Source organism: Taudactylus pleione, unplaced genomic scaffold (genome assembly GCF_031769625.1).
Source record: "Taudactylus pleione unplaced genomic scaffold, aTauple2 ptg000201l, whole genome shotgun sequence".
Taxonomy (NCBI): Eukaryota; Metazoa; Chordata; class Amphibia; order Anura; family Myobatrachidae; genus Taudactylus; species Taudactylus pleione.
The window spans coordinates 4758127-4785473 of record NW_028284603.1 but is presented as its reverse complement, the minus strand read 5'-3'; the positions used below and the strand labels follow the sequence as shown (position 1 = coordinate 4785473).

Sequence of the window (27347 nt, the reverse complement as noted above, 5' to 3'; positions counted from 1 at the left end):
TTTATTAGGGCATTAAACCCTGGGCTGACCAGTCTGGGTCTGGTTGTCATTATGGCTGGGAGAGCCCACTCTGTGTGTCTCCCTGCTATACTGTCATCAGCCCTGCCGGTTTCAGTCTTGTGCTGGTTAGTGAAAACTAAGGGGGTCCCTCATACCTTTTGTTTCTCTACCTATATTTCTCTACCAGCCTAGGCTAAATCACTCAGGGCTGTTTTTTTCTAAATGTTTTGCTTTTTATTTTATTTTATTTTAGCATTATACAAGCCTGCAACAATCTCAGCAACGCTTGTAAACCTGGTTGCCAGATGCAGGTCATTTACTTGGGTGGGATTGCAGCGGGCTTGTGGCAGTAGCTTGGTGAATCTGGAGTTTCTATTCTCCTAATGTTAACAACTTTGATTGTTATTGAATATATTATTGATGTTCTATTCTATTCTAAAGTGTGGTTTCTTGACGATTTTGCGTTAAGTTTGAGTTGAGTAAATCTGCACGATGCAATCCCGGCAGATAACTGCCGTGAAAACAACCCCACCACTTAGTTAATGTGCCCCTTCTCCTCTTTAGGCCATATATGTTTTTTTAATTTTATTTATATTGTCCATTGCAATATTCATATTCCCTATTGATTATGGTTATTGACCATTTACTTTTGCGTTAGATTGCAGATAAAAGGGTATCCAGGAGCCATGCTGTACTTGAAGTGTTGGATGACGAGCTCCGCATTAAACCGGTAATTACTGATATTTTCTAATGTTATGAAAGGAATTGTCTTGTATTTAACTACAGGTTGAGTCTCCCATATCCAAATATTCCGAAATACGGAATTATTTTGGCATGACTGAGATAATGACACCTTTGATTTTTGATGGTTCAATGTACACAAACTTTGTCAAAGGCACAAATTATTAAAAATATTGTATAAAATTACCTTCAGACTGTGTGTATAAGGTGTATATTAAACATAAATGAATTTCATTTCTGTACACAAACTTTGTTTGAACCTCAATATTATTGAATATATTGTATAAAATGACCTGCAGGCTGTGTGTATATAACACATAAATGCATTCTGTGTGTATATTTGGGTTCTATTCCCAAGATATCTCATTATGGTATGCAAATATTCCAATACGGAATATTCCATTACCCAAAATACCCATGGTCCCAAGCATTTTGGATATGGGAGACTCAACCTGTACTGTGTATAATATGGTCCTATACCATGTAAATTAGCTTATGCTGTTACCATCAATAATTTACCTATCACTTAATGTAATGGTGCTAAATGTCTATGCTTTTAAAGAATATGAGAAAAACGAATGAAAAAGAAAACAAATGTTACTAATCCTTATAATGATGCCAGGTTATACTAATTATTCCTGTTTTAATTTTTTTTCTTTTATTTTGCAAGTTACTACAAAAATACTTTCAAAATAATAAGATTATATAATACTCTTTAAGTGTTTGTTTGGTTAATTAAGAAATATATTTATCTGCATATTTGGCAGTTGGGTATGTTCTACTGCGGGAAGTATATACTTGCTTCCGACCCTACATCAAAGTAAGATGTGTTGGGAGCATAGCATGTATATCTATGATATATTACTGCTCTATTGTGTGCATTGAAAATTCCTGCGTTCTTGCTCTTACTCTTTATCACAACACACTAATAACAGTTGTGACATACAGACAAGTTGAGATGTAACAGCTTACTAGGCTAATCATGTGACTGGCTGACATCACAAACAGCCTTTGTGATGTCACAGAGTATTGGAACTCCCTGCTTGGTATAGAACGGTCAGTTACCAGCTGGGTGTGAGCTGTGTATTATTCACCTGCATACGTATACGCAATATGATATATCAGTATAAGGTAAGTGTATTTTAACATAAACGCTATATGAAATGTTCAAATTCACATTGGGCAAATATGACCTATTTTTATTCTATTAACACTTTAAAAAAGTTCTTAACAGTTGTGGTTTTAACTGGCAAAAGCCTAAAAAGTGTCTTTCAGTCCTGTCGCTATCGTACCCAAAGCATAAAATTACATTATTTTGTTCAGTACAGCTTACACAACTCAATCCTATTTACCTTGTTTTACAGGCTTTAGTATTGCATCATTAATATGTATAGTCCGAAAGTTCATTCTGTTTAATTTCTACAAATGGTGATTAATGGCTTATTTTTCACATTTATTATGTACATGGTCTTATATAACACTGTCACGTTAGTTAGTAACCCCCAGAAAATCTACCATACTGCGGAATACAATGCTCGCTTGTCCTTCCACACTTTATATCAGCAATACGCCCTCCAAATATACAGCGCTAATATTTTGCGCCCCAATTTAGCCATTGTGTTTTTGCCCCCTCCCCCCCAGCTGTTCGATTTGATGCGAATCACCTCACTTCAGCATGATGCATGGCGACAGTACTATTTTGCTATAACCACAGCCTAACGCTCATATATTCATAAATGTAGACATGCATAATACCCTAACGCTCATATATTCATAATGTAGACATGCATAATATCTAGGTTTTGTCAGTGGCGGCCTGTTGAATGTTGACATTAAGACTGAAACTGTCGACATAGTAACTACATACCGACCAACGGGGCTGGATTAACTATTCAAAAGGAGGACCCCATGCTTTGGGTGATACTGTTCTAGTGTTCCCAGTGTGACACAGCCTGGTTGCTGCTTTTGTGATGGATCCCATGCTTATGGCTTCCCTGGTTTAGTGATAACCGTCCTAGGCTATATAACTGGTCGGGAATGCATTCTGGGGTAGATGTATCTAGCAATGAAAAGAGTGTAGAAGTGGACCAGTGGAGAAGTTGCCCATAAGCCACCAATCAGCTTTGAAATAGCATTTATCAAGTACAGTCTATAAATAATAGATAGGAGCTGATTGGTTGCTATGGGCAACTCCCCCACTGGTTCGCTTATCCACGTTTTTCACTGCTTGATACATAAATCCCTCTGTTTTTTGTTTATTCTTATTATTTTTAAACAGACTTAAGATACAGCAGTCATTGTCATAGTCGTCGTGTTCTCCCCAGGCTGTTTTTTTGCGAGCGCATCGCCCGGCACTTCCCCTTGCCCCAATGTGCCGCGTCCATGGTCACCCTCAACGTGTCCTTGTTGCCATACACTTTAAGAGCGGAACCAATGTGCCGCGTCTGGGGGAACCTGCTGGCAGTTACACCGTCCCCACGTGCAGCAGGGTCCGGCTCTGCTTCCTGCGGGAACTACCTGTGGTTACCCCAGTGCTGCTGCCCATGTGGAGCCGGCGCAGTCAGCTGTCAGGTAACGAGCTGCTGCTGCGCTGTGTTACACACAGTCACCTGTAGCCCCGGGTGGCGGTGCGAGCGGCGTAATGCGGGGACACCGGGCTGTACTATGCCGGAAGCAGTAGCATTGTGTGATGTTACTGCCACTCCAGTATTACTGCTGACACACATGGGGTATTCCAGTATGTGCACTAACTAGCTACACAACTTGCTGTACGCTCTCTGTTCCCATACACACTAGTGCGGTCTTGTTTCAGATAGATGCGCTAAATTCCCCGAAGCTCTTATATACAGCTAACACATACGTGTTTTTTTGTATATATGCATTATGTGCTGTAAAATCATTGAGTTCTGGTGTAATCACTTTAGTGTTAATGAGGAAAACTTATACTTCATAAGGAATAATGACTTGGGGGAGACAGGGGCCTATTTCTATTGGCCCCTGTGCCATTTTCCAGTGTAACCCCCAAAAAAAAAAATCTGTGAGAACAGTGTTTGGGAGCCTGCAAGTGGGGCCTGTATCTGAGGGCTGTATAATAAATATATTCTGTGTAGCCTGCAAGTGGGGCCTGTATCTGAGGGCTGTATAATAAATATATTCTGTGTAGCCTGCAAGTGGGGCCTGTATCTGTGGAGCTGTATAATAAATATATTCTGTGTAGCCTGTAAGTGGGGCCTGTATCTGAGGGCTGTATAATAAATATATTCTGTGTAGCCTGCAAGTGGGGCCTGTATCTGTGGAGCTGTATAATAAATATATTCTGTGTAGCCTGTAAGTGGGGCCTGTATCTGAGGGCTGTATAATAAATATATTCTGTGTAGCCTGCAAGTGGGGCCTGTATCTGAGGGCTGTATAATAAATATATTCTGGGTATCCTGCAAGTGGGGCCTGTATCTGAGAGCTGTATAATAAATATATTCTGGGTATCCTGCAAGTGGGGCCTGTATCTGAGGACTGTATAATAAATATATTCTGTGTAGCCTGCAAGTGGGGCCTGTATCTGTGGAGCTGTATAATAAATATATTCTGTGTAGCCTGCAAGTGGGGCCTGTATCTGTGGAGCTGTATAATAAATATATTCTGTGTAGCCCGCAAGTGGGGCCTGTACCTGAGGGCTGTATAATACATATATTCTGTGTAGCCTGCAAGTGGGGCCTGTACCTGAGGGCTGTATAATAAATATATTCTGGGTATCCTGCAAGTGGGGCCTGTACCTGAGGGCTGTATAATAAATATATTCTGTGTATCCTGCAAGTGGGGACAGTATCTGAGGGCTGTATAATAAATATATTCTGTGTAGCCTGCAAATGGGGCCTGACTGAGGGCTGTATAATAAATATATTCTGTGTAGCCTGCAAGTGGGGCCTGTATCTGAGGGCTGTATAATAAATATATTCTGTGTAGCCTGCAAGTGGGGCCAGTATCTGTGGAGCTGGATAATAAATATATTCTGTGTAGCCTGCAAGTGGGGCCAGTATCTGTGGAGCTGGATAATAAATATATTCTGTGTAGCCTGCAAGTGGGGCCTGTATCTGAGGGCTGTATAATAAATATATTCTGTGTAGCCAGCAAGTGGGGCCTGTATCTGAGAGCTGTATAATAAATATATTCTGTGTAGCCTGCAAGTGGGGCCTGTACCTGAGGGCTGTATAATAAATATATTCTGTGTAGCCTGCAAGTGGGGTCTGTATCTGAGGGCTGTATAATAAATATATTCTGTGTATCCTGCAAGTGGGGCCTGTACCTGAGGGCTGTATAATAAATATATTCTGTGTAGCCTGCAAGTGGGGTCTGTATCTGAGGGCTGTATAATAAATATATTCTGTGTAGCCAGCAAGTGGGGACAGTATCTGAGGGCTGTATTAATAATAATTTCTTTGGTGCCAGCAAGTGGGGCCTCTAAGAAGAAGAGGAGAATGAATATATAAATTGTTATTTCAAGTTTAAATCTTTATAAGGTCAGGATTTAAAACATTTTATTATTGCGAAGGCCCGCACCCGGCTACTTCTTGCTGCCACCCAGCTGGAAAAATGTTCTGGGGAGAACACTGGTCGTCATCACTTATGTTAAGATAATGACACTCAAAATACCCGCAAAAGATGGCAATTTTGTGGCTGTATCTTTACACCTACATTCAGATTGCAACATGTGACGTTTTCTCCTTTTTTCATAAAATTGGAATGTGTGCAGGCAATCCAGCCGCGATGCACAGATAGAAACTGCTTTCTATACTGTTTATACCATTGGACGTAAAGCCTGTGGTGTTTGAATATGATGGGAACACTTTCCACTAATGTCACCAGTGACGTTAATGGATTTTTGACAAATCAATTTTTCTTTCTCTTATTTTCTGGGAAATGAAAAGCAAATTGTACTTGGTGACTGATAATGTTGCCATTGGCTTCATATCCATCTAGCTCATGATAAATACGCACGTTGATAGTGACATTATGCTCAGTGGTTTTAAAACCGTGTGCGCCTACTTGTCCTCTGTGCTTGATTGATACTTGCTGTAATGTTCTGAATGGAGTCGTCATCAAAGAACGTTACTGAGGAATTTGTTTGAATTTAAAAGGCCAGGCTTTTACTAGGATCGATAGTTTTATTGTGTCGTCGTATAGTGGTCACTGCATAGTCCTCTAAAGTTCCAGGGCAGAAAGGAATATCATACGTGTTGATTAATTCAGTTATAATACAACAGATGTTCATTTATGTATACATAACTGTAAATGACCTTCATAATATATAGTCCCTAATGATAATCATCCACAGTGAAGCGTTCACGCTCCTGTTTCTCTGTGTTCTTGATGTTTACTGAATAAAACTTTTAAACTTTCCTTTTTCTTTAACTAAACGTGACTGTTAGTTCCTCTGGTCTCCCAGTGGGTAGGTGAGTGTAACTCGCTCGCTCACTCGCTCGCTCACTCGCTCGCTCACTTGCTCGCTCACTTGCTCGCTCACTTCCTCGCTCGCTCACTTCCTCGCTCGCTCACTTCCTCGCTCGCTCACTTGCTCGCTCACTCGCTCGCTCACTTGCTCGCTCACTTGCTCGCTCACTTGCTCGCTCACTTCCTCGCTCGCTCACTTCCTCGCTCGCTCACTTCCTCGCTCGCTCACTTGCTCGCTCACTTGCTCGCTCACTTGCTCGCTCACTTCCTCGCTCGCTCACTCACTCCCTCACTCGCTCGCTCACTCCCTCACTCGCTCGCTCACTCCCTCACTCACTCCCTCACTCACTCCCTCGCTCACTCCCTCGCTCACTCCCTCACTCCCTCGTAACTCCAGGAGTCCTCACATAAATGTTCCTTAGTAAGCGTGTATGCAGGTACCTATATAAAATGTGGCCCTCGGCCAGCAACCTTATGGTTGTTATCTGCTGACAGAATGTTTGTATAGCTTGTGAATTCTTGATATCACTGGGGATGAGACAGCACTGTCTCCTGTCACAAATGCCTAATAAGTCGTCTTATAAAGTAAAATGGTCATGCCAAGCGCTACAATCCTAATCTATTTGGTGAATCTATCTATCCTGTCCTGTATACTTATATAATGTTACTCATATGTCATTTGAATAGCTGTCAGTAACTGAGTTGCATTGTGATTTCAGTGTGAAAGTTGGCACACTTAAGTAGTAGTCTGTATCTTTGTAGGGATAGTTATGGTCCCAGTCTGGTCATCGATCCCTGGTTGTCTTCCATTAAATGTATGGGGAGATGGGTAAAGCTCAGACTAAATAAAATAACGTTCCCTTAAGATCTGGTGTTCGAGTGCCCTGTTATTGTGTTCTGTATATATTATTGTGAGGATACCGGGTTTTTGTGTTCTTAGACCCCCCCGATGCTTTTGTCAGGGAGGTTATGTACTAAGCCTTGGAGAGCGATAAAGTGGATGGAGATAAAGTAAGAACCAATCAGCTCAAAACTGACATTTTTCAATCACCGCCTATCGCCCTCTAGGGCTTAGTACATAGACCTACAGTACCCGGGACCTCTTGAATCACATATCACACAGGAAAGACACAATAGCAAAGGTACATTTATTGTCCACCACACACAAAACACTAATTAACTATATATACAATGTAATATCAGTTCATCCAGAGTGCCATCCGCCCCCTAACAGCTCTGCCGTTAGCACGATGAAGAAGGAGAAATAACAGCCTCTTGCTTACCCAAAGTTGAATCAGTAATACTGCTCAGAGAGATGTCGCTTCTATTCCGTTGGTGGGATGCTTCTGGTTTACCGGTCAATCTTGATGATGCCGGCTGCATGGCCTGCTTGTCATCCACCACTGTGGTAGAGACCTGGTTGCCAGTCAGCCCCCGTCTGTGGGGTGTCCAAAGTCCACTGCGGTTATATCCCGATGGTGCAAGCGAGTATACCGCTGGTCCTGGCTGCACCTGGCAACCAGTTACTCCTGGAAAATGTACAGTTACAACTCAACTCCTGGGGTTCTTTTACCCCATTTCTCATGTCCAGTTATTGGTCACCACCCCCCAGTGGGAGTCACTGTCCGCTTTCAGGATACATATTAGTTTGGTGAAACACCTGGGTGGTATAGAGACCGTTTATTAGGGTTAGGGGTCTATTTCCTAAGCAGTGTTAGGAGACAGAGTGAAAAGTGATAAGGTGCCAGCCAATCAGCTTCCAACTGTTATCTCACAGGCTTGAAAAATGACAGTTGGAAGCTGATTGGCTGGCACCTTATCACTTTTCACTCTGTCTCCTAACACTGCTTAGTACATAGACCCCCTAGTGTCCTATTTTCTCATCCTGTGGTTAAAGGTGCCTTATATTCTAATGTCGTCATCACTGAAATCAATAGCACCCCATTAGGCACATGGGGGATTGAGCTACTATAATTTCTTATGACTTGCAACGGTGGGGGTTTTGCAGTGAGTTAGCTGACCGGGAGAGATTCCCTGTCCTGCATATTTAAAACCATATATTTACAACATAAGGAACAAAGGCAACTGCCCAAATACAAAAACAGGTAATAACAAGCCTGGCATTACATATGTTATTGAAATTTATATTGCAATGTCCCAATTTTTAACACCGCAGGCAATAGGATTAATAACTGGTCCTGCAGCTCCTTCTCTTCCCAGCTGTCCTATACAGAATCTCCACAGCAGGAAAAGGGCTGTATCACTGTATCACTACACTGTGTGAGATGAGATGCAGGGATTACTATCAGGGTGAGATGTTTTCTCCAGTGCACCTCTGTGTTGTGTTGTCATGTTCATTAACTGTTTTTGTCTGAAGTACACTCAGCACTCTGGCATATACAGAGAAACCCTCAAATTATTGTTAAAAAATATTTTTTTTTGTTTGTTTTATTATTATTACTATTAGTAATAAAAAAGTGCTATCTTTCCTATGAATAAGGATAAACCCATTTGTGCAGTCTAAAATGAATTGGAATAACTGTAGTGAACCGTTCCGGTTTTGGTGGGAGGTTAGCCCAGTCCTCCATTGTCTTAACAGCTATCACGTTTCAGCACTATTGTGACTTCCTCAAGGAAATTGTATGCAGAAATATGATGTACTATAAGGCTTTTGTTTTTTTACATTTTAATATTTAGGCCCGTATTCGTTTTGAGCGGACCCGCAATACTTTTCCGCCTCCCGGACTTTTCGCCTACATTGCTTGTTTTGCAGGCGGAAAAATATCGCGCGCGTGCCCGCAAGTCCCCGTATTCAATTTGATAGTACGCGTAAACGGGACCCGGCAAAACTGAAACAAGCGGAAAGTCATGTCAGATTTATGGAAATCAGCCTGACGCCCCTCCAAAAGATGCTCTGACATGGGTGTTCCCTATGGTACCCCCCCGATTTGGCTTGCTGAAGGTATTTGGTGTTTAAACGGGCTAAATAGCGTGTTTCTATAAGTGGTGCAGAATAGTATTCTGGAGGGTTTTTTGCTGAAAATAACTTATCCCAGCAAAGTTGGGGTACTTGAAAATGGGGGTCAGCATATTTTAAAGTTGTTAAAGTTAAGCTTAAAAAATCATGAAAAATCCACCTGCTGCAAGCCCCTGTAATGAAAACAACACATGGGACATACTTGGGGACCCCCCTAGAGTCTAGTTCGCTAGTTTTTAACTTTGTCCCCCAACATTTTTTTTTTTCGCCCCCAAATTCAACGTGATTTTTTTGGGGTATTCTTAAGTGTTTTTTTTAAAATGTTTGACATAGTTTACCTTTGGGGGACTGTCTGAAGGCTGCACGGGGGTTCCCGCAACGTTGCACCCCAAATCTGCACTTTTTTCCGCCTGCTATTCACAGGCGAAACTTTTCCGCCTATTACATTGCATTGACTTTCCGCCTAGGCGGAAAGTCTTTCAAATTGAATATGGCGAAACTTTTCTGCCTGGCAAAATGACGTCATCGGCGTAACTTTTTAGCGGATTCCGGCTTTTCGCCTCAAATTGAATACAGGCCATAGACGGGATTGATCAGTCTCCGGGTGATGGTTTGATGACAAAAATTATTAATAAAAAACAAAAATTTAATACAGACTCCCCATTATCCTTGTGGTCACCTGATTTTCACACAAAAATAAAACTTGTTTTAACCAAACCAAATGGAATTTGTCACTGACCAGACATAAGCTGCATGATCATAATTAGTTGCACATATAGGCCCTGATTCAGAGCGCTCGCTCTGAATCAGGGCTGTCCCTCTTACTTTTTGGAGTGGCTTCCTGACTGCTGGCACAGCTGTGGGTGACCACCCACAGCTAGCGAGCGGCCAAAATGATGGTCGCGATGGTCTTGATGATGGGGAGATTCTGGATCCTTACGATCAGGAACCTCTCCATACTAAGGACGCTGATGCTAAGTCCAAAGTATATATTCCTGGACTTATTCGGGCGGTCCGCACAGCCTTGGTGATTGAGGACGAAGTTCCCCCAGCGGCTAAATCTAAGTATGCCTTTTTCAAAGATGTGAAGGGCGATGCCACAGTCTTTCCTCTTTCGGGTCAGTTGGTGGACCATTTAGAGGAGGCGTGGAAACAACCTGGCAAAAGATACCAGCCGCAGAGACGCCTGGCGGTGGCTTATCCGTTCGCGGATAATTATTTTGCTAAGTGGGAATCCCCTCCACAGGTGGATTCTCACGTGACCCGTCTTGTCCGTAGTGCCACATTGCCGATGCCATCCATGTCCTCCCTTAAGGATGCTACGGACCGCAAGGTAGAAATCTGCCTGAAGTCCGCTTATTCCCTTGCAGGGGGGGCAGCACGGCCGGCTATGGCCATTTGCTGGGTTGCCAGAGCGATGGAGCGCTGGGCGGATTCATTAGAGGCTTCTTTTGAATCCGACTGTCCGGCCGAACAGGCGGAGTTGATTGGCAATCTCCGTGATTCGGCCACCTACATCAACGAGGCGGCTCTAGACATTAGTACTCTGGTGTCTAGAATTTCTTCAGCAGCGGTAGCTGCTCGTCGCACCTTGTGGCTGCGATCCTGGAAGGCGGACGCAGATTCCAAGAAAGGTCTGGAAGCGTTGCCGTTTACCGGAGAAGTTCTCTTCGGTCCGGATCTGGATAAGATTGTGGCCACGCTGGCGGCAGCCAAATCTGCTTGTCTCCCGTCGGCCGCTGCTCCTTCTGGTTCTGGACCATCGTCCTTTCGGTCATCTAGGGCCCAGGGCAGGCCCAAACCACAGTCGTTTCCTCGACAGGCTGGCCCTAAGAAATCGGTCAAGCCCCGGAAACAGGCATGGAGTACCAGACGTCCGGCCCCCAAGCCAGATGACAAGCCTGCGGCCTGACGGTCCGGGTCTCCCCTTGGGGGATCCCAGGGTGGGAGGCCGCCTGCTGCAGTTCTCCCGGTGTTGGTCGTTCACTACGACAGACACTTGGGTTCTGGAGGTGGTCTCCCACGGGTACGCCCTCTCCTTCCGGAACAGACCCCCGGCTCGATTCTTCACCACGGGTCTACCATCAGACCGGAACAAGGCTACGGAGCTGCGGAAGGTATTGCACACTATGCTCCAGGCTGGAGTTATAGTGGCTGTTCCATTCTCCCAGAGGGGCCAGGGTTTCTATTCAAATCTATTTTTGGTACAGAAACCCAATGGGTCATATCGTCCGATTCTCAACCTCAAAGCACTCAACAAGTCTTTGCGGGTCCCGAAGTTTCGGATGGAGACCCTACGGTCCATCATTCTGGCGCTGGAACCTGGGGACTACATGGTGTCATTGGACATACAGGACGCTTACCTGCATGTCCCTATTCTTTTGCGCCATCAAGAGTTCCTTCGGTTTGCAATCCGCAGCGACCACTTCCAGTTTCGGGCGTTACCTTTTGGCCTGGCGACAGCACCACGTGTTTTCACCAAGGTGATGGCGGTCATGGCGGCTTCTCTGCGGCTGCAAGGAGTCCGCATGTTGCCGTACTTGGACGACCTGTTATTGGTGGCAGGATCTCCAGAGCTCCTGTTACACCACTTGGACCTGACAATTGCACTGCTGCAACGGCACGGCTGGCTAATCAACTGGTAGAATTCCTCTCTAATCCCGTCTCGGAGGATTCTGCATCTTGGAGCCTTATTGGACTCGGGACAGCAAAGGATCTTCGTGACGGAGGACAAGATCTCTGCTTTACAGTCAAGGGTGCGCAGTTGTCTGCACAGCCGCCGGGTGTCCTTACACTCGGCGATGAGGTTACTGGGCTCCATGGTGTCGGTGTTCGACATGGTGGAATACGCCCAGTTTCACTCCAGACCTCTGCAGCACCTGATCCTGTCCAAGTGGAACGGGCTGCCTCAGTCTCTGAAGTTCCAGACGATTGTGCTCACCCCGGGGGTTCGCCTGTCCCTTGCGTGGTGGTTAAAGACGACCCACCTCAACAAGGGACGTCCGTTCTGGGTTCCAAATTGGGTCCTGTTGACAACGGACGCCAGTCTTCGGGGCTGGGGAGCAGTTTCGGGTCCACACTTGTTCCAGGGCAGGTGGACGCCGACAGAAGCGGAGCTTCCAATAAATATCTTGGAACTCCGTGCGGTCTTCAATGCTCTCCTGCAGGCACAGCGGTTTCTCCAGGGTCACCCGGTGCAGGTCCAGTCGGACAATGCTACCACCGTGGCCTACATAAACAGGCAAGGAGGAACTCGCAGTCGGGCGGCTCTCGTAGAGGTCTCTCGGATCCTGGTTTGGGCGGAGCGCAATCTTCCGGCCATATCAGCGGTCTTCATCCCGGGAGTGCTAAATTGGGAGGCGGACTTTCTAAGTCGCCAGGACGTTCATCCAGGGGAATGGTCCCTGCACCCGGACGTTTTTCAACTACTGGTGGACAGGTGGGGTCTTCCAGAAATCGACCTCATGGCGTCCCGGCACAACAACAAGTTGCCGGTGTACGGGTCTCGCACAAGAGACGAAGGGGCGTCTCTGGTGGATGCTCTGTCCGTCCGGTGGACGTTCAGGTTCGCATACCTGTTCCCTCCGGTCTCCCTTCTTCCACGGGTAATCCGGAAATTCAAACAGGAAGGAGGGACGCTCCTGTTGATAGCTCCCGCGTGGCCCAGACGGCACTGGTTCTCAGACCTTCAGGGTCTGTCCGTGGACAGTCCTCTGCGGTTGCTGCTACGACCGGACCTTCTGTCTCAGGGTCCTTGTCTTCACCCGGACCTGACTCGGCTGTCTTTGGCGGCGTGGCTGTTGAGACGGCCATGCTGAGGTCCCGGGGGTTTTCCAGCTCTGTGGTGCGTACCATGTTACGAGCTCGGAAACCGTCTTCCGCGAGGATATACCATCGCGTGTGGCATACGTTCTTCCAGTGGTGTCGACCGAGAGGTTATGCACCGCGGGAGTTTCGTCTGTCTCGGATTCTCGCCTTCCTGCAAGCGGGACTAGATCATGGGCTTCGCCTTGCTTCTTTGAAGGTACAGGTTTCGGCCCTATATGTCTGGTTTCACCGTAGGATTGCTACAATCCCGGATGTGCGCACCTTTATGCAAGGTGTTCTCCGTATTCAGCCGCCCTTTGTTCCACCTGTGGCGCCTTGGGATTTGGCTGTGGTCCTGAGGGCTCTCCAAGGACCGCCGTTTGAACCACTGGGCTCAGTGGATATTAAATGGCTAACAGCTAAGACTGTTTTCCTTCTGGCCGTTGCTTCGGCCAGACGTGTTTCTGAGTTAGGGGCTCTTTCTTGTAGACCCCCTTTCTTGGTTTTTCATGGGAACAGGGCAGTGCTCCGCACTCGGCCCGAGTTTCTTCCCAAAGTTGTTTCCCAGTTTCATGTTAACGAGGAAATAGTTGTTCCGGCCTTTAACTCACCGGGTCTTTCCGTGGGTGAGGCCTCTTTGGATGTTGTGCGGGCCTTAAGGACTTATGTTGACCGCACTTCTTCGTTTAGGAAGTCGGACGCTTTGTTGTCCTCTATGGCTTCTGTAAAAAGGGTTGGCCTGCTTCAAAGCAAACTTTGGCAGCCTGGATCCGTATGGCTATTTCTGAAGCTTATCTTCATGAAGGCCTACCGGTTCCTCCTTCTCTGAAGGCTCATTCCACTAGGTCTGTGGGTCCTTCGTGGGCAGCTCGACGTGGTGCCTCGGCAGTTCAGATCTGCAAGGCTGCTACGTGGTCTTCTGTCCATACCTTCGTGAGGTATTACAGGTTTGACACCTTCGCCTCTCAGGATGCTTCCTTCGGGCGGCGGATTCTCCTTTCTGCACAGGAGCGTCCCCACCCTTAAAGGATACTGCTTTGGGACATCCCCAAGGTATCCTGTGGATACCCTATGGACCCTGAAGTAGAAAATATGAGATATGGTAAGAACTTACCCTTGTTATCTCTATTTCTACGAAGTCCATAGGGTTCCACAGGACTCCCGCCCTGTCGCACCTGTGCTGCAGATGGGCTTTGCTCTGGTCACCGGTTTTCCGTCTCCCTCTGGTGAGAATGTGATTCTTGTATGTGTCCAGATCTTTGTTCTCTCTCTTCCTTCTCCTCCTCCGGCCTATGGCTTGGTAACTAACTGAGGTGCCTTGGCCCGGGGGCGGGGTATAGGAGGGGGACCTAGTGCATCCTGGGAGGCTGAAAGCTTAACTCTTTGGTGCCCTGCGACTGACGTTACACCTATACCCCAAGGTATCCTGTGGAACCCTATGGACTTCGTAGAAATAGAGATAACAAGGGTAAGTTCTTACCATATCTCATATTATTCTGCATCGACAATTGTGGTGTCGACATTATGAATGTGAACATTGTCAACAATGTGACCAGGTACCCTCTAATATTATCTGCAGAAAATATCTGTTTATCTTGTTGTTCCATTGTGTTATACATTTGGAATTGTAATGCTTTGTTTTTCATAGTGAAACTTTATGTAATATACTGGATCGTCATTGGCAAGTTATAACTATTAATTCCAATTAGTTTTGGTAAATGTATTTGTTAGATCTTAGGACACCTCTGCAAATGAATAATAACAGGCAGTGCAGAGCTAGATATACAATAACTACACTATCTCTCAATGGCTAATTCCAAACGATAATGTTTATTTCTACTCTGTAGACTTGGGGCCGGTTTCAATTAGCCGTGAAAAGCTGCGTTTTGGCGATAAGTGGTCGCAGGTGCGTATCGTGCAATCCTATTGCCGAAGTTTTCGCATGTGCGAAAACACTATAGACAAAAACCAGCTAACTGTTTTCACCATGTAAGAGCAGGTGAAAACTTGTGCAAAATCCCTATTTATTGCTAAAAATGTGAGGACTTTAGTTAACCTAATTCCCCCTAACAATGACTTGTAATTTTTGGGGTCAAAATGTAAAAAGTGTTGGAAAATGGGTTTAAAGTAGTGGGTCAGGTATTTTGGGGAGCTGTATAGATGGGACGGGTTGTTTTAAACATTGCAGGTGGCTGCACCAGGTGTATTTAATTTTTTTTCTATAAAGTGCACTTTTATGACACAAAAATTTACTTGCACCGATTTTTATGTTCCCCCAATTTAACTGCAACAATTATTTTCTCCAAAAAATATTGCTTTTTTAGCATTTTGCCACACTTATACAAATAACCATATAACAGCCATTTGACTCAGTTTAAAAACCCCACATACTTTTATTAGGTCCACTAATACACTTCTACATTGATTACCAATGTCAGTTAGGCTTTTTATGGGGTACAGGCTGATTTCCCCAAAATGTGCTGTACTTTTCACTGGTTTCACCATGCACAGTTTTCGCACAAATGCCTTTTAATAGGATGGTGCGAAAAGCAAGAGCGCGCAGAGACAAAAGACGCAAAAATATCGCACAAACTTGAATCCGGCCCATAGTGGTTGGTGATTATAACATATAGTACAAAATCTAAATGAAATCAGTTGAACTTTGCAAGCAGCAGATGGCGCTATTTGCACAATAGATGAGATTTTGTGACTACATAAATATTATTATTATTATTATTATTATTATTATTATTACACTTTAAAAGGTGCCAACATATTACACATATTACACACAGCTCCGTACTAATCATACAGTCAGGTCCATAAATATTGGGAAATTGACAGAATTTTCAGATTTTGGCCTCTATTCACCACCACAATGGCTTTGAAATGAAACAAACAAGATGTGATTTAACTGCAGCCTTTCAGATTTAATTTGAGGGTAATTACATCCAAATCAGTGAACGGTGTAGGAATTACAATGGTTTCAATATGTGCCTCCCACTTTTTAAGGGGTAGGCATTTCTCCCGCATTCTGCTCACTTCCTAGTGAAGTGGGCAGAATGAGGAGAATACCCGCGGCGATCGCGAGTCTCCGTGTAGGGGGCGGGGTTTAAAACGTGATTCTACATTAATCACGTCATTTGGCCCCGCCCCCCATTACCTCCCTCCTGCTTCTCTTACCCGGGCTTCTCCCGGGAAGAGATCTTTAAAGGTAGGCAACTCTGTTGTAGATGCTTTTTTGGTGGGGGACAGGGGTCAGCATGGGCACTCTTCGCTAGTCTAGCTGTGATGCACTGTGTTCTGACATCTATCATAACCATCATTAACTTTTTTCAGAATTTGTGCTACAGTAGCTCTTCTGTAGGATTGGACCAGATGGGCTAGCCTTGTCACTGGTTCACCAGTTGTCCTTCCTTGAACCACTTTTGGTAGGTACTAACCACTGCATTCCGGGGACACACCACTGCTGTTTTGGAGATGCTCTGGCCCAGTCATCTAGCCATCACAATTGGGCCCTTGTCAAAGTCATTCAGATCCTAAAGGCCCCCATTCATCAGCAATTGATTGCAGCAATCGTGCAATTTGAAATCGATTGTGTAGAAAAATCTTTCCCTTTTTCAATCAATTGCAAATTGCATAATTGCTACAATCAATTACTGATGCATTGGGGCCTTTACGCTGGCCCATTTTTCCTGCTTCCAACACAACTTCAAGAACTGAGTGTTCCCTTGCTGCATAATCTATCCCACTAATATATATTCAAACTCTTGACAGGTGCCATTGTAATGAGATAATCAATATTATTCACTTCACCTGTCAGTGGTTTTAATGTTATAGCTGATGGGTGTATGTTCTGTGTAAAGCTGGCCACTCACTAGACCAGTGTTGGCTAACCTTGACACTCCAGCTGTTATGGAACTACATAAGCCAGCATGCACTGCTACAGTTTTGCTATTAGGGCATGCTAAAACTGTGGCAGGGCATGCTGGGATATATAGTTCCACAACAGCTGGAGTGTCAAGGTTAGCCAACACTGCACTAGACCAACTTACATCCAACCAGCTAACTAGTTGATTGGTTGGAATGAAAATCTGGTAAGGTATGAAAGCAAATGACAATCAGCAATTTGCTCCCAAATGCCAGAAAATGGACAAAAACTGTTGTTTGAACAAATTGTTTAGATCAAACATTTAACAAACTTGTCTGAACGACCATTTTCATCTGTTTTCTGGCATTTAGGAGCAAATTGCTGATCGTCATTTACTCCCATCCGTTACCAGATTTTCAGTCCAACCAATCAACTAGTTGGATGAAAGTTGGTCTAGTGCAGTGTTGGCTAACCTTGACACTCCAGCTGTTGTGGAAGCACAACCAGCACCAGGCTAATCAGAACCACTCCTGGTTGCCAAAATACAGGGGACAAACGACGTAGGGGTCCCCCGTAAACAATAAATGGTATCTGTGTCTTGTGTGTCAATTTCAAATTGAGACACAAGACCAAGATACCATTTATTGTATTTCATATACTACATATTGTATTTATTTTTATTATCAATTCTTATATTTCACTCTAAAAATTACTAATATTTTAAGTAATAAATAAAAGTTATATTTTATATTTTTCGAAAGTGCGCCAACAAAGAGGACATTTCTTTTTCTCTTCTTCCATAACAGTGAATTCATATTGTCCTTGGCAGCACCCCCAGTTGCTCTATCAATAATAGAATTGGAGAATTTCCAGTTTGGGGTTTAATCGATATAGGCCCTGATTCAGAGCCGGACGCTCTGACCAGAGCGCTCGCTCTGAATCAGGGCCCACCTCCATAAATATGGAGCGTCCTCCTGGACGCTCGTATAGCTGTGGGTCACCACCCACAGCATATACGAGCGTGCAGGACGATGGTCGCGATGGTCTTGACCATCGTGACCATCGCCACTGCGAGCAGAAGCCTGCGGTTGAGTTTCTCAACCGCAAGGCCTGGAGTGATTTTGGCTCTATCAGAGCCAAAATCACTCCCACTGACATCACTAGTGATGTCAGTGGGGCCAGCTTCTGACGGTAGGCGTTCCCTTGGGAACGCCTCCGTCTGGCAGGCACGCGCCCGGCACGCCCACCAAAGGGGGCGTGCTGTCAATCAACATCGACAGCACGCCCCCTTTGATCAGACACTATGAGCGAAGGAAAGTCCTTCGCTCGTCGCGTCTCGCGCATGCGCACGACGGAGCTCCCTCCGTCATGCGCAGTGCAGACCATCGACCCACTTGCGAGCGGACAGCCGCTCGCGAGTGGGTCTGAATCAGGGCCATAGTACACATATATACCTACTATTGCAGAAGCTATCCCATATTCCCTTCCCTTTTACATGTCTATATACATATCCATACTAGCTGAAGTACCCAACCACTCCATTAGGCATCCCAGGCCCATTGCCACCCGTCTGTGAAGCTTTCATCCAGATCCATCCAGTGGAAGTCCCAGAACAGGCTCCCCAGGTCAAAGTTCTGCCCAGCGTACATCAACTGGAGGTCCGACCGGGGCCTCAACCCCGTAAATGTGTTTTGTTATTGCTTATGATACCATAAATGGGTGCTCGCTACTAATAATATAGTAACACCTCATTTATGGTTGCCTAGTTCTTATATCAGTTTGTAAACTGGTGATTTATTTGTCACCCGGGCATGTAACACGTTTTACATAAGACAGGGAGTTGTTTCTGCTGCATTAGGTACAAGTGGGACATAAGAGTATGTGACATATACCTGGCGTAAAAACCGGCGCATCTGTTACAATCGCCTAGCGGCATGCATTTTTAGATAATTTGCCAATTTGCATATGGTCGCAATTTTATCTTGTTTAAGGAATGCAAATTGCCCCGACGAATTTTGACGCAATAGCGGGCATCTCTGCCGTAGCCCCATGAATTTACAAGTAGCCCTGACCTTTCATAATGAGCCGTATGATCCTGTTTTTTTGCTCGTTTCTCTTTCATCCCTGCTGTATCCTACTGAATGAATGAATATGGCGACCAGTGGATGTCTTCCTAATATACAGGAACCTGGAGATTATCGCCTGACCTTTTAACAACCCCTTCTTTTTTTTGGTCTTGAATAATTATGAAATGGGGATTAGAGACTGTCCCTAGACGTATGCTGTAGTTCTCAATAATCTCCAGGAAATAGCAAATTAAATAATGAAAAAAATGTAATGAAAACATATTTAAGCTTTGCTATGTAACTGTATGATTCATGCTCTTGTTATTTCAAATGCTGCAACTTTATTACTGATATCCCTGTTGTAGAAAACCGTGTTACATAACATTTCTTTTTTTTACAAAAATACTTGTTTTTATTGAGCATATAGTGAAGAACACAAATACATTTATCAATGTTAATAATAGTACAACAGACGAATATAAAATTCGTACCATAATAGTCAAGTTCAATACAATATACGCAGTACTCACAACATAACATTTCTTGAGGAGAACAGTATATTCCATAGTGACTGCTATGGAAACTAATGCATAAGATATTTACGGATTTGGTCTCTATGGCAAATGCGGAGATTATTATCGCATTAACAAACCACACAGGTCTGACATACCAGTGCGGCAGTGATATTGTTACAGACCTGACCAACGACAGTTGTTAATCTGTTATTATAATTAATGGCATGCACTGCAGCCTTATAGTGCTGGGGCCATGGGTTAAATTCCAATCAGGGCAACATCTGTGTGGACTTTGTACTTTCTCCCCATATTAATGTAGGGTTCCTTCCCCCACAGTCCAAAAATAATTGCACTGATAGATTATTTAGCTTTGGGTGAGCTTTACCCTTTTAAAAGCATTGTGCGAGATGTTGGCACTATATAAAAGCTAAGAATAATAATAAATGAAAATAAATAACTAAATAATGTCACACTGTACTAGGGTGCTCTTCCGTCTCTGTCTGTCTGTTCTTATTCAGTCTTGTTTATTACTCTTTTGTTCTAAATTGTAAAGTGCAACGGAATGTGGGGTGTGATACAAAACGTTGACAATGAAATGGTCGACACCATAAAGTCAACATGGAAGAACGTCAACATGACAAAAGTTAGACAGTACAGAAGGTCGACAGGTACAAAAGGTCGACATGTAATTGATTGACACAGAAATGGTCAACACAACCTAACCCTAACCGTCCCCCTTGGTACCTAAACGCCCAGTAATTGCCTAAACCTAACTGTTCTTTCCGCAGGCTATCCCTAACCCTCCGGTAAGTGCCTAATCCTGACCCTCCGGTAAGTGCCCAACCCTAAAAAACAAACAAAAAAAGGAACCCACAATGTGTCGACCTTTTGTCACGTCGACCTTTTGTCACGTCGACCTTCCATGTTGACCTGGTATCAACCAAATGATTGTCGACCTTTTCATTGTCGACCTTTTGTATGAAACACCAGAATATGCTGGCTTTTATATAAATACATGTTAATAATAATAACTACTAATAAATATCCCCTATATAATCAGTGTGATCTTCAGACTTGAATGTTCTGCATAAACAGGACTTCATGCTGCTATCACTACACAAGAACATTCATTTAGGTATGCTGTGTTCTTTCAGCTGTATTGTCTCGCTATGAGTTTGTTGTTTGTGTGGAAATTAACAACATTATTATGGTAACAGGAGACAAACTGCCATTAAGTAAACATTAATTTTGTATTCAATGTACACATTGTTTTGGGAGGATAATATCTTAGCAGAATATGAAGTAGTTCTCCTAAACAGCAGGCTGACAATTGACCTCGGCCTGATTCAGCACGGAATGTAATTGAGATCGCAGCTTCGTAATCGCACGCAATGAAGCTGCTACAATATGTATGTGTGTGTAAGGAAGATATGTCTGCCACCGCTCAGCCAGCATAGAGAGGCCCAGTACTGCTCTCTCATATCCGTAGTACCTCGCAGTCCTGCGTATACATCGGTAACATCGGAAAACATCGGCCCATCACGCACAATTACAGCACGCAGTGAGTTCTCAGGCTGCGTAGGCAATCGCAGTAGCTAATTTATGCACGCTCATGCAACAGCGTTCACACGGACAGGCCCGCCTGCGTTTCTGCAAACACTCCCCCGTCACCACCCCAACCACGGCCTGTCACTCACTCTACGATGGATCCCTATCTGCGTGCATAATTGCAGTGCGATCGCCACGCACGCGCAGTGCGGTGCGTGTTAAGTACGCAACAATCGGCCAGTCTGAATATGCGGTTGAGTTTTCATCCGTGCTGAATCACGCCCCTAGAATACTGCAGTGCACACACAGATTTGCTCTGCTGGGCGACAGCTTGTCCGAGATAACTTTAATATCCTTCGAGATTAATGCTCTTCCCTGCAGATATTAGGAAATATTTCATGAGGTCTTAGATAGCAAATCGCATTCAGAAAGTAGCGTGTTGCAAGCACAGCTACAGTATGATTGCACGTAATACAATTGCAAAATTGATAACCTCTTGTTAGCTAGCTCCTGGGAATTTAGCTGTGAAAAGAGAACCATGAAAACCCTGGTGGCATGATGAGAATATTGTTTAGATAAAACAAATAGCTATTCCTGCTTCTCGTCTCAGAAAATAATAATGAGAGGGAGAGAGAAATAACACCAGTGCTTTGGTATGCTATCGCCCATGTGTATTTTTCACTTTTATATTTCCTACAGTCCTCTTCGGTGTGTATTTGTAATTGTTGTGATAACTAGCTTGTTTGTTGTGCTGAGTCTTTTACCATCAGGGCAAATATTTAAAATTGGCGCAGTCTTAGTGAATAGTCTTTTAAAGGTGTAATTGTCCATACAACTTGTTCCTACTACCACCCCCATGTACATCAGCACGTCCTCCATTATTGGAGAAAATGTAGGTTGTACAGAAATATAGTTGGCTACAACATTTACTTACATTACATATAATTGTGTCCGGAGACCGGCCACACGTGGTTAATGGCGGCCGCAGCACTGAAGGGATTTGCCCTGTGCCGCAGCGCCTTATTTTAGATGTATAGGCGCCAATTGTATATTTGTATAGCCGGCGCTAGACCCCGGGGGCCGCTGCAATGGGGGGTGTGGGTAGAGTGTGGCTGCACGCTGGGGGACAGGGAGCTCCCTGGACCCTCAGTGCTGTGGCCAGATCAATAGGAGAGCCTCAGCAGCCCCAGACTGCAGATCTAGGGGCGCCCAACGCTGAGCGCCGGGCACTGGTTTTACTGCAGAGTGCTGGGGGACTGGGAGAGCAGCTCCCAGTACCACCAGCACTGAAAGAGTTAAAGTCCCAGCGTGGATACAGTTTAAAAGCACAAACACTGTACATGGTTTATAGTAAACTGTATTAAAATATATATTGCTATAAAGCTCTGCAGCTGATCTGCAATGCATTGGTGTATAAAGCAGCGTATATTTACTAGACTATGCACTTATCGGAATATGGTTTGATTATTTTATTGTAATAGGAATTGCCATCCTGACATAGGAAGTGATATGTTCATTATCCTGACCTAGTGGCCGAACCATTAGCTTACAAAGATTTTTATGCAATGCACTCCAGGGGTCTTCTGTGTGTCTCTGTGTAAAATGTACCTAAGGTGTTAAGACTGGGAAATCCAAACTGATTAATGCATAGACACTTGTGTTTTGAAGCTTGAATGTAATTTACCATTTCCTGTGAAATGTTATATCTACATTTTAAGAGACAGTTATACTGTATGCTAAATCAGTTTATATTGTAGATATTAGAATGGAGGAAATTGGTTCACTCCTTTGAAATGTAAGATGTATTTATTTATATTTTGTGAGATAGTTGGATTGGTTAAGGAACACAGGGCCTGATTCAGAGCCGGACGCTATTTGCGCTCGCTCGTTTAGAAAAAGGGTCCGGCTATTTAAATTGAGCGCTCGCTCTTTGCGGTCTGTTGACGCCCCTATGTCTGAGCGAGCGAACGAAATATGCGCTCGCTATTTTGTAAAGACGCCCCCTGGTCGCTCGCATCCTACGTCATCTCCGCTATTTATTTCATTAATCGAGTACATCGAAAGGCGTCTGAACTGCTCGCAGTGCTTGTGGTAGGATTTTCCTACCGCAATCATGCGAACAGTTCAGGCTAAGAAACAACCAAGTGACGTGGTTGATGACGCTGCTTTGTTAATTATGCACACCCTTAAAACGCCCGTTTTGGCACGCCTGCGTTCGGATCTCCACTCCCCGTTTTCAAGCACCTTCCCCTGTTACCACCCACAAACGCCTCATTCTGTCACTCAAATTAGCAGGCACTCGCTATTTTGCGAGCACACAATTTCCGACCGCAATGACTGGTTCGCGCATGCGTATTACAACCCATACGCATGCGCAGTTGTGCGAACATCGCACAACTGCATATAGCGTATAACGAGCGCATGTTTCGTTGGCTCGCTCAGACATAGAGGCGTCAACAGACCGCAAAGAGCGAGCGCTCAATTAAATAGCCGGCCCCTTTTTCTGAACGAGCGAGCGCAAATAGCGTCCGGCTCTGAATCAAGCCCACAGGGCGGATGTATCCCCCTGTGGTATTGTGTGTAAGAATGGAATATTAATAAGAGGGAATGTGAGCCGTGTGTTTGTGCATATCTTTTTGAAAACCCAGAAGGATTGTAATGTCTTTTTTTTAAGACTACTTGAGCAATAAACATCTCTCCCTTACACAGGACTACGGGACGGATTCAATTAGAGGCGAAAAGCCGCGATCGGCAAAAAAGTTTCGCCTATTGCCGCTTTTCGCCTGTTTACGTCTTATCTTCAAATTCAATTCCAGGACCAATTCGCCTACGCGGAAACTCAATGCACTGAAACAGGCAGAAAAGTTTCTCCAATGAATGGCAGATGGAAAAAAAAGTGCAAAATCTCCATTTTTGGGATGCAAATGTGGGGAATTGATTCAGAATCCTTTGGACACCCCCCCCCCCCAAAGGATAAATCAGCCAAAAAAAAATAGAATAAAAAAAAAAACCTTAGAACACCCCATTTTGGGGTGAAAGAAAAAAGTGGGGGGACAAGGATAAAAAGTAGCGAAATAGGTTTCTTGGGGGCTGAATGGATGGGGCAGTTGTTTGCAGCAGATGGATTTTTAAAAGGTGCACTTTAGAGACACAAAAATATGCCAGCACCCATTTTCAAGTACCCAAAATTTGACTGGACTATTTAAAAAAAAAAAAAAAAAAAAAAAGTTTTCTACCATTCTTCACCACTTTTACAAATAAGCTTCTAGAAAGCTTTTAACACAAGTAAACAACACAAAGTACATTTATTAGGGCTAATCGTACACATCTGTACTGATTTCCATTGTCAGAACGTCTTATTTTGGGGTACAGACTGATTCCCCCAATCTATTCAGTACTTTTCGCCTGCTATGCATTCGCCTATTTGCGTTTTTGCCTGTTCTGTAACTGAATAGGGTGAATCGCGGGGACACGCATGCCGCAGATTCGCTTCCCAAACAGGCGAATGCAGCGGAAAGTTCAATAGGCAAAAAATGTTAGACTTTTAGCCTTTATTTTGAATATGGGCCCACATCTGAATCCTGCGACAACAGAATTGCGCCAAAAGCTATTCCGTGCTCCGTCTGTTCTGGATTGAGGTAAGTGGCTTGCACAGTCTATTGCCGCAAGGCTCTCAGGTTTCTTCTGGTACCGGGCAGCCACTTTCAGTAGGCAGATCTGTCCACTCTACCTGGACAGTGCTCTCCTCAGGATCACTTTGACAGGCGCCCCACCTGGCTTTTTTTTTTTACATGCAACTTGGCACTATTCTATTCCATGGGTCTGACAGGCAAAATCACAGTTGTGCTGCGCTTACATTACTGTGGCAGACACAGTACCAAAGATTCCTCCCACATCTTAAAGAGGCAGGGTGCGGTTTTGATGGTGGCAACATTGCAGAGAATGACTGCTGCTCTTTGTCTCAGCGTTTAGCATTGTGTCTCAGTGACTGCTGCTCTCTGTCTCAGTGTTTAGCACTGTGGACCTCATTCAGAGTCGGTCGTTGCGGCCGCACGGTCGTACGCCACCGATGTTCGCTAAACTGCGCATGCGTAAGGTTCGCAATGCGCGTGCGCAAACTAGCTGCTACGATAAGAAATTTCTCTCTCCTTGAACACAGCCAGGTCGGTAGTTTGAGTGACAGAATGAGGCGTTTATGGGTGGTAACAGGGGAAGGTGCTTGAAAACGGGGGAGTGGAGATCCGAACGCAGGCGTGCCTAATTAAGCGAACAACGTTTTATGGGAGTGCATAATTAACAAAGTAGTGTCATGGCACACGTGACATGGGTGGTTTGTACACTGACCTGATTGTAGAGCTTAAGAGAGGGTATGGTCAACCTTAAGCTCTACGACCAGTTCCGATGGTTACTGATGGTCTCGATTAATCCTTATATGGCCGGAGATGACGTGTAATGCGTACGAGAAGGGGGCATATTTTTTGTCTTACGGCCGCATACTCCCCTTGGTCGGCCAGCTAACGATCCGATCTTAAGGACGCAACTTGCGAGTGCATCATTTGCATATCCGGCCCCTTTTCCCTTACGACCGTGCGGCCGCAACGACCGACTCTGAATGAGGTCCAGTGTCTCAGTGTGTCTGCTCTCTGTCTCAGCACTTAGCGCTGTGTCTCAGTGACTGTTGCTCTCTGTATCAGCGTATAGCACTGTCTCAGTGACTGCTGCTCTCTGCCTCAAGGTTTAGCACTGTCTCAGTGACTGCTGCTCTCTGTATCAGCGTATAGCGCTGTGTCTCAGTGACTGTTGCTCTCTGTATCAGCGTATAGCACTGTGTCTCAGTGACTGCTGCTCTCTCTATCAGCGTTTAGCACTGTCTCAGTGACTGCTGCTCTCTGCCTCAAGGTTTAGCACTGTCTCAGCGTGTCTGCTCTCTGGGCCTGATTCAGACCAGGTCGCAAGCACTGAGCGCTCGCAACTGGGTCGATGGTGGCCCAGAGCGCATGCGCGAGACCCGGATAGCGACGGGCAATCCGTCGCTCCGGGTCTCGTACCAAAGGGGGCGTGCTGTCGATGTTGAGTGACAGCACGCCCCCTTTGGTGGGTGGGCCAGGGGAGTGGCTGCCCAAACGGAGGCATTCCCATATGAACGTCTTCGTTTGGGGCCGGCCCCACTGACATCACGAGTGATGTCAGTGGGAGAGATTTCGGCTCTGTTAGAGCCGAAATCTCTCTGGGGCTTGCGGCAACGAGACCCTACCACAAGGGTCTCGTCGCAAGCCCGATGGTCTCGACCATCTTCCCTGGCTGCTCACTATAGCTGTGGGTGGTCACCCACAGCTATTCGAGCGGCCAGGAGGACGTTCTAAAAGAAAAAAAATAGCCCGGCCCTGAATCAGGGCCTCTGTCTCAGTGACTGCTGCTCTCTGTCTCAGTGTTTAGCACTGTGGGCCTGATTTAGCAAGGAACACAAGTGAGAGAACGGACGCCCTCGGCCGATGTTTATGCACTGCGCATGCATATACACCGCACTGCTAGTGCGCAAACTAGACAGTGCGATCGGGTAAGGGTACGCAGACTACACGCAGTGTGGGCCTGATTCAGCAGTGCACGCTAGTACACTGCTGAAAGCAGATTCCCAATGTTTGGGAATCTGCGCAGGTGCAGGACCCATTCTGCGAATGTGCAGAATGGGTCCTGCACCATTCTTGCTGCTTCATTGACATATCTGCAAGGGTCACAATTGCAAAGCTGCCTGCGTGCATACATCATATATGTATAGCCTGCGTGCATACAACATATATGTATAGCCTGCGTGCATACATCATATATGTATAGCCTGCGTGCAGCTTTGCAATTACGATCTTGTGTACGCAGACCATTTCGATATTGATTGATAGGAAGTGCTGTTTGTGGGTGGTAACTGGGGGTGGTCGGCCGAACGCAGGCGCGTCAGTGCGTTTGAACGCCGTTGCAGGGGCGTGCATTAATTAGCCATTGCGAGGCCCTATGCAGCCTGAGCTTTCACTGTGTGCAGGAAGTTGCTCAAATCCTGAGTTAGATTAGGTCAACCACTATTATGCTAATGTCTTCAGTGGTTCTCTATGTTACCGATGTTTCCGCTGTCTTGCGGACTACTCGGGCTGTAAATAAAGGGAGGTGGGCGGCATATATCGCTGGGCGTCTGCATCTTGTGCTGTGGTTGCCATGCGTATGCACTGATAAGCATATTTTCTCAGTGTCAGGGTGAGTGCATTCTCTCACTTGCGTTCCTTGCTGAATCAAGCCCTGTTTGTCAGGGATTGCTGCTCTCTGTCTCAGCGTTAGCACTGTGGACCTCATTCAGAGACGGTTGTAAGCGGCCGCTCGGTCGTACACAGCGA

General features: G+C 45.1%; 1 protein-coding gene across 1 annotated transcript in view; it reads left to right on the top strand.

The window, feature by feature from the left end:
* Nucleotides 1-27347, top strand: part of APLF (aprataxin and PNKP like factor) — a 275492-nt gene that overhangs the window by 6447 nt on the left and 241698 nt on the right. Inside the window, exon 2 of the mRNA XM_088477484.1 lies at nucleotides 659-730. Within this exon, the coding sequence (XP_088333610.1) occupies nucleotides 659-730 (72 nt within the window). The remainder of the gene's footprint in view (nucleotides 1-658; nucleotides 731-27347) is intronic.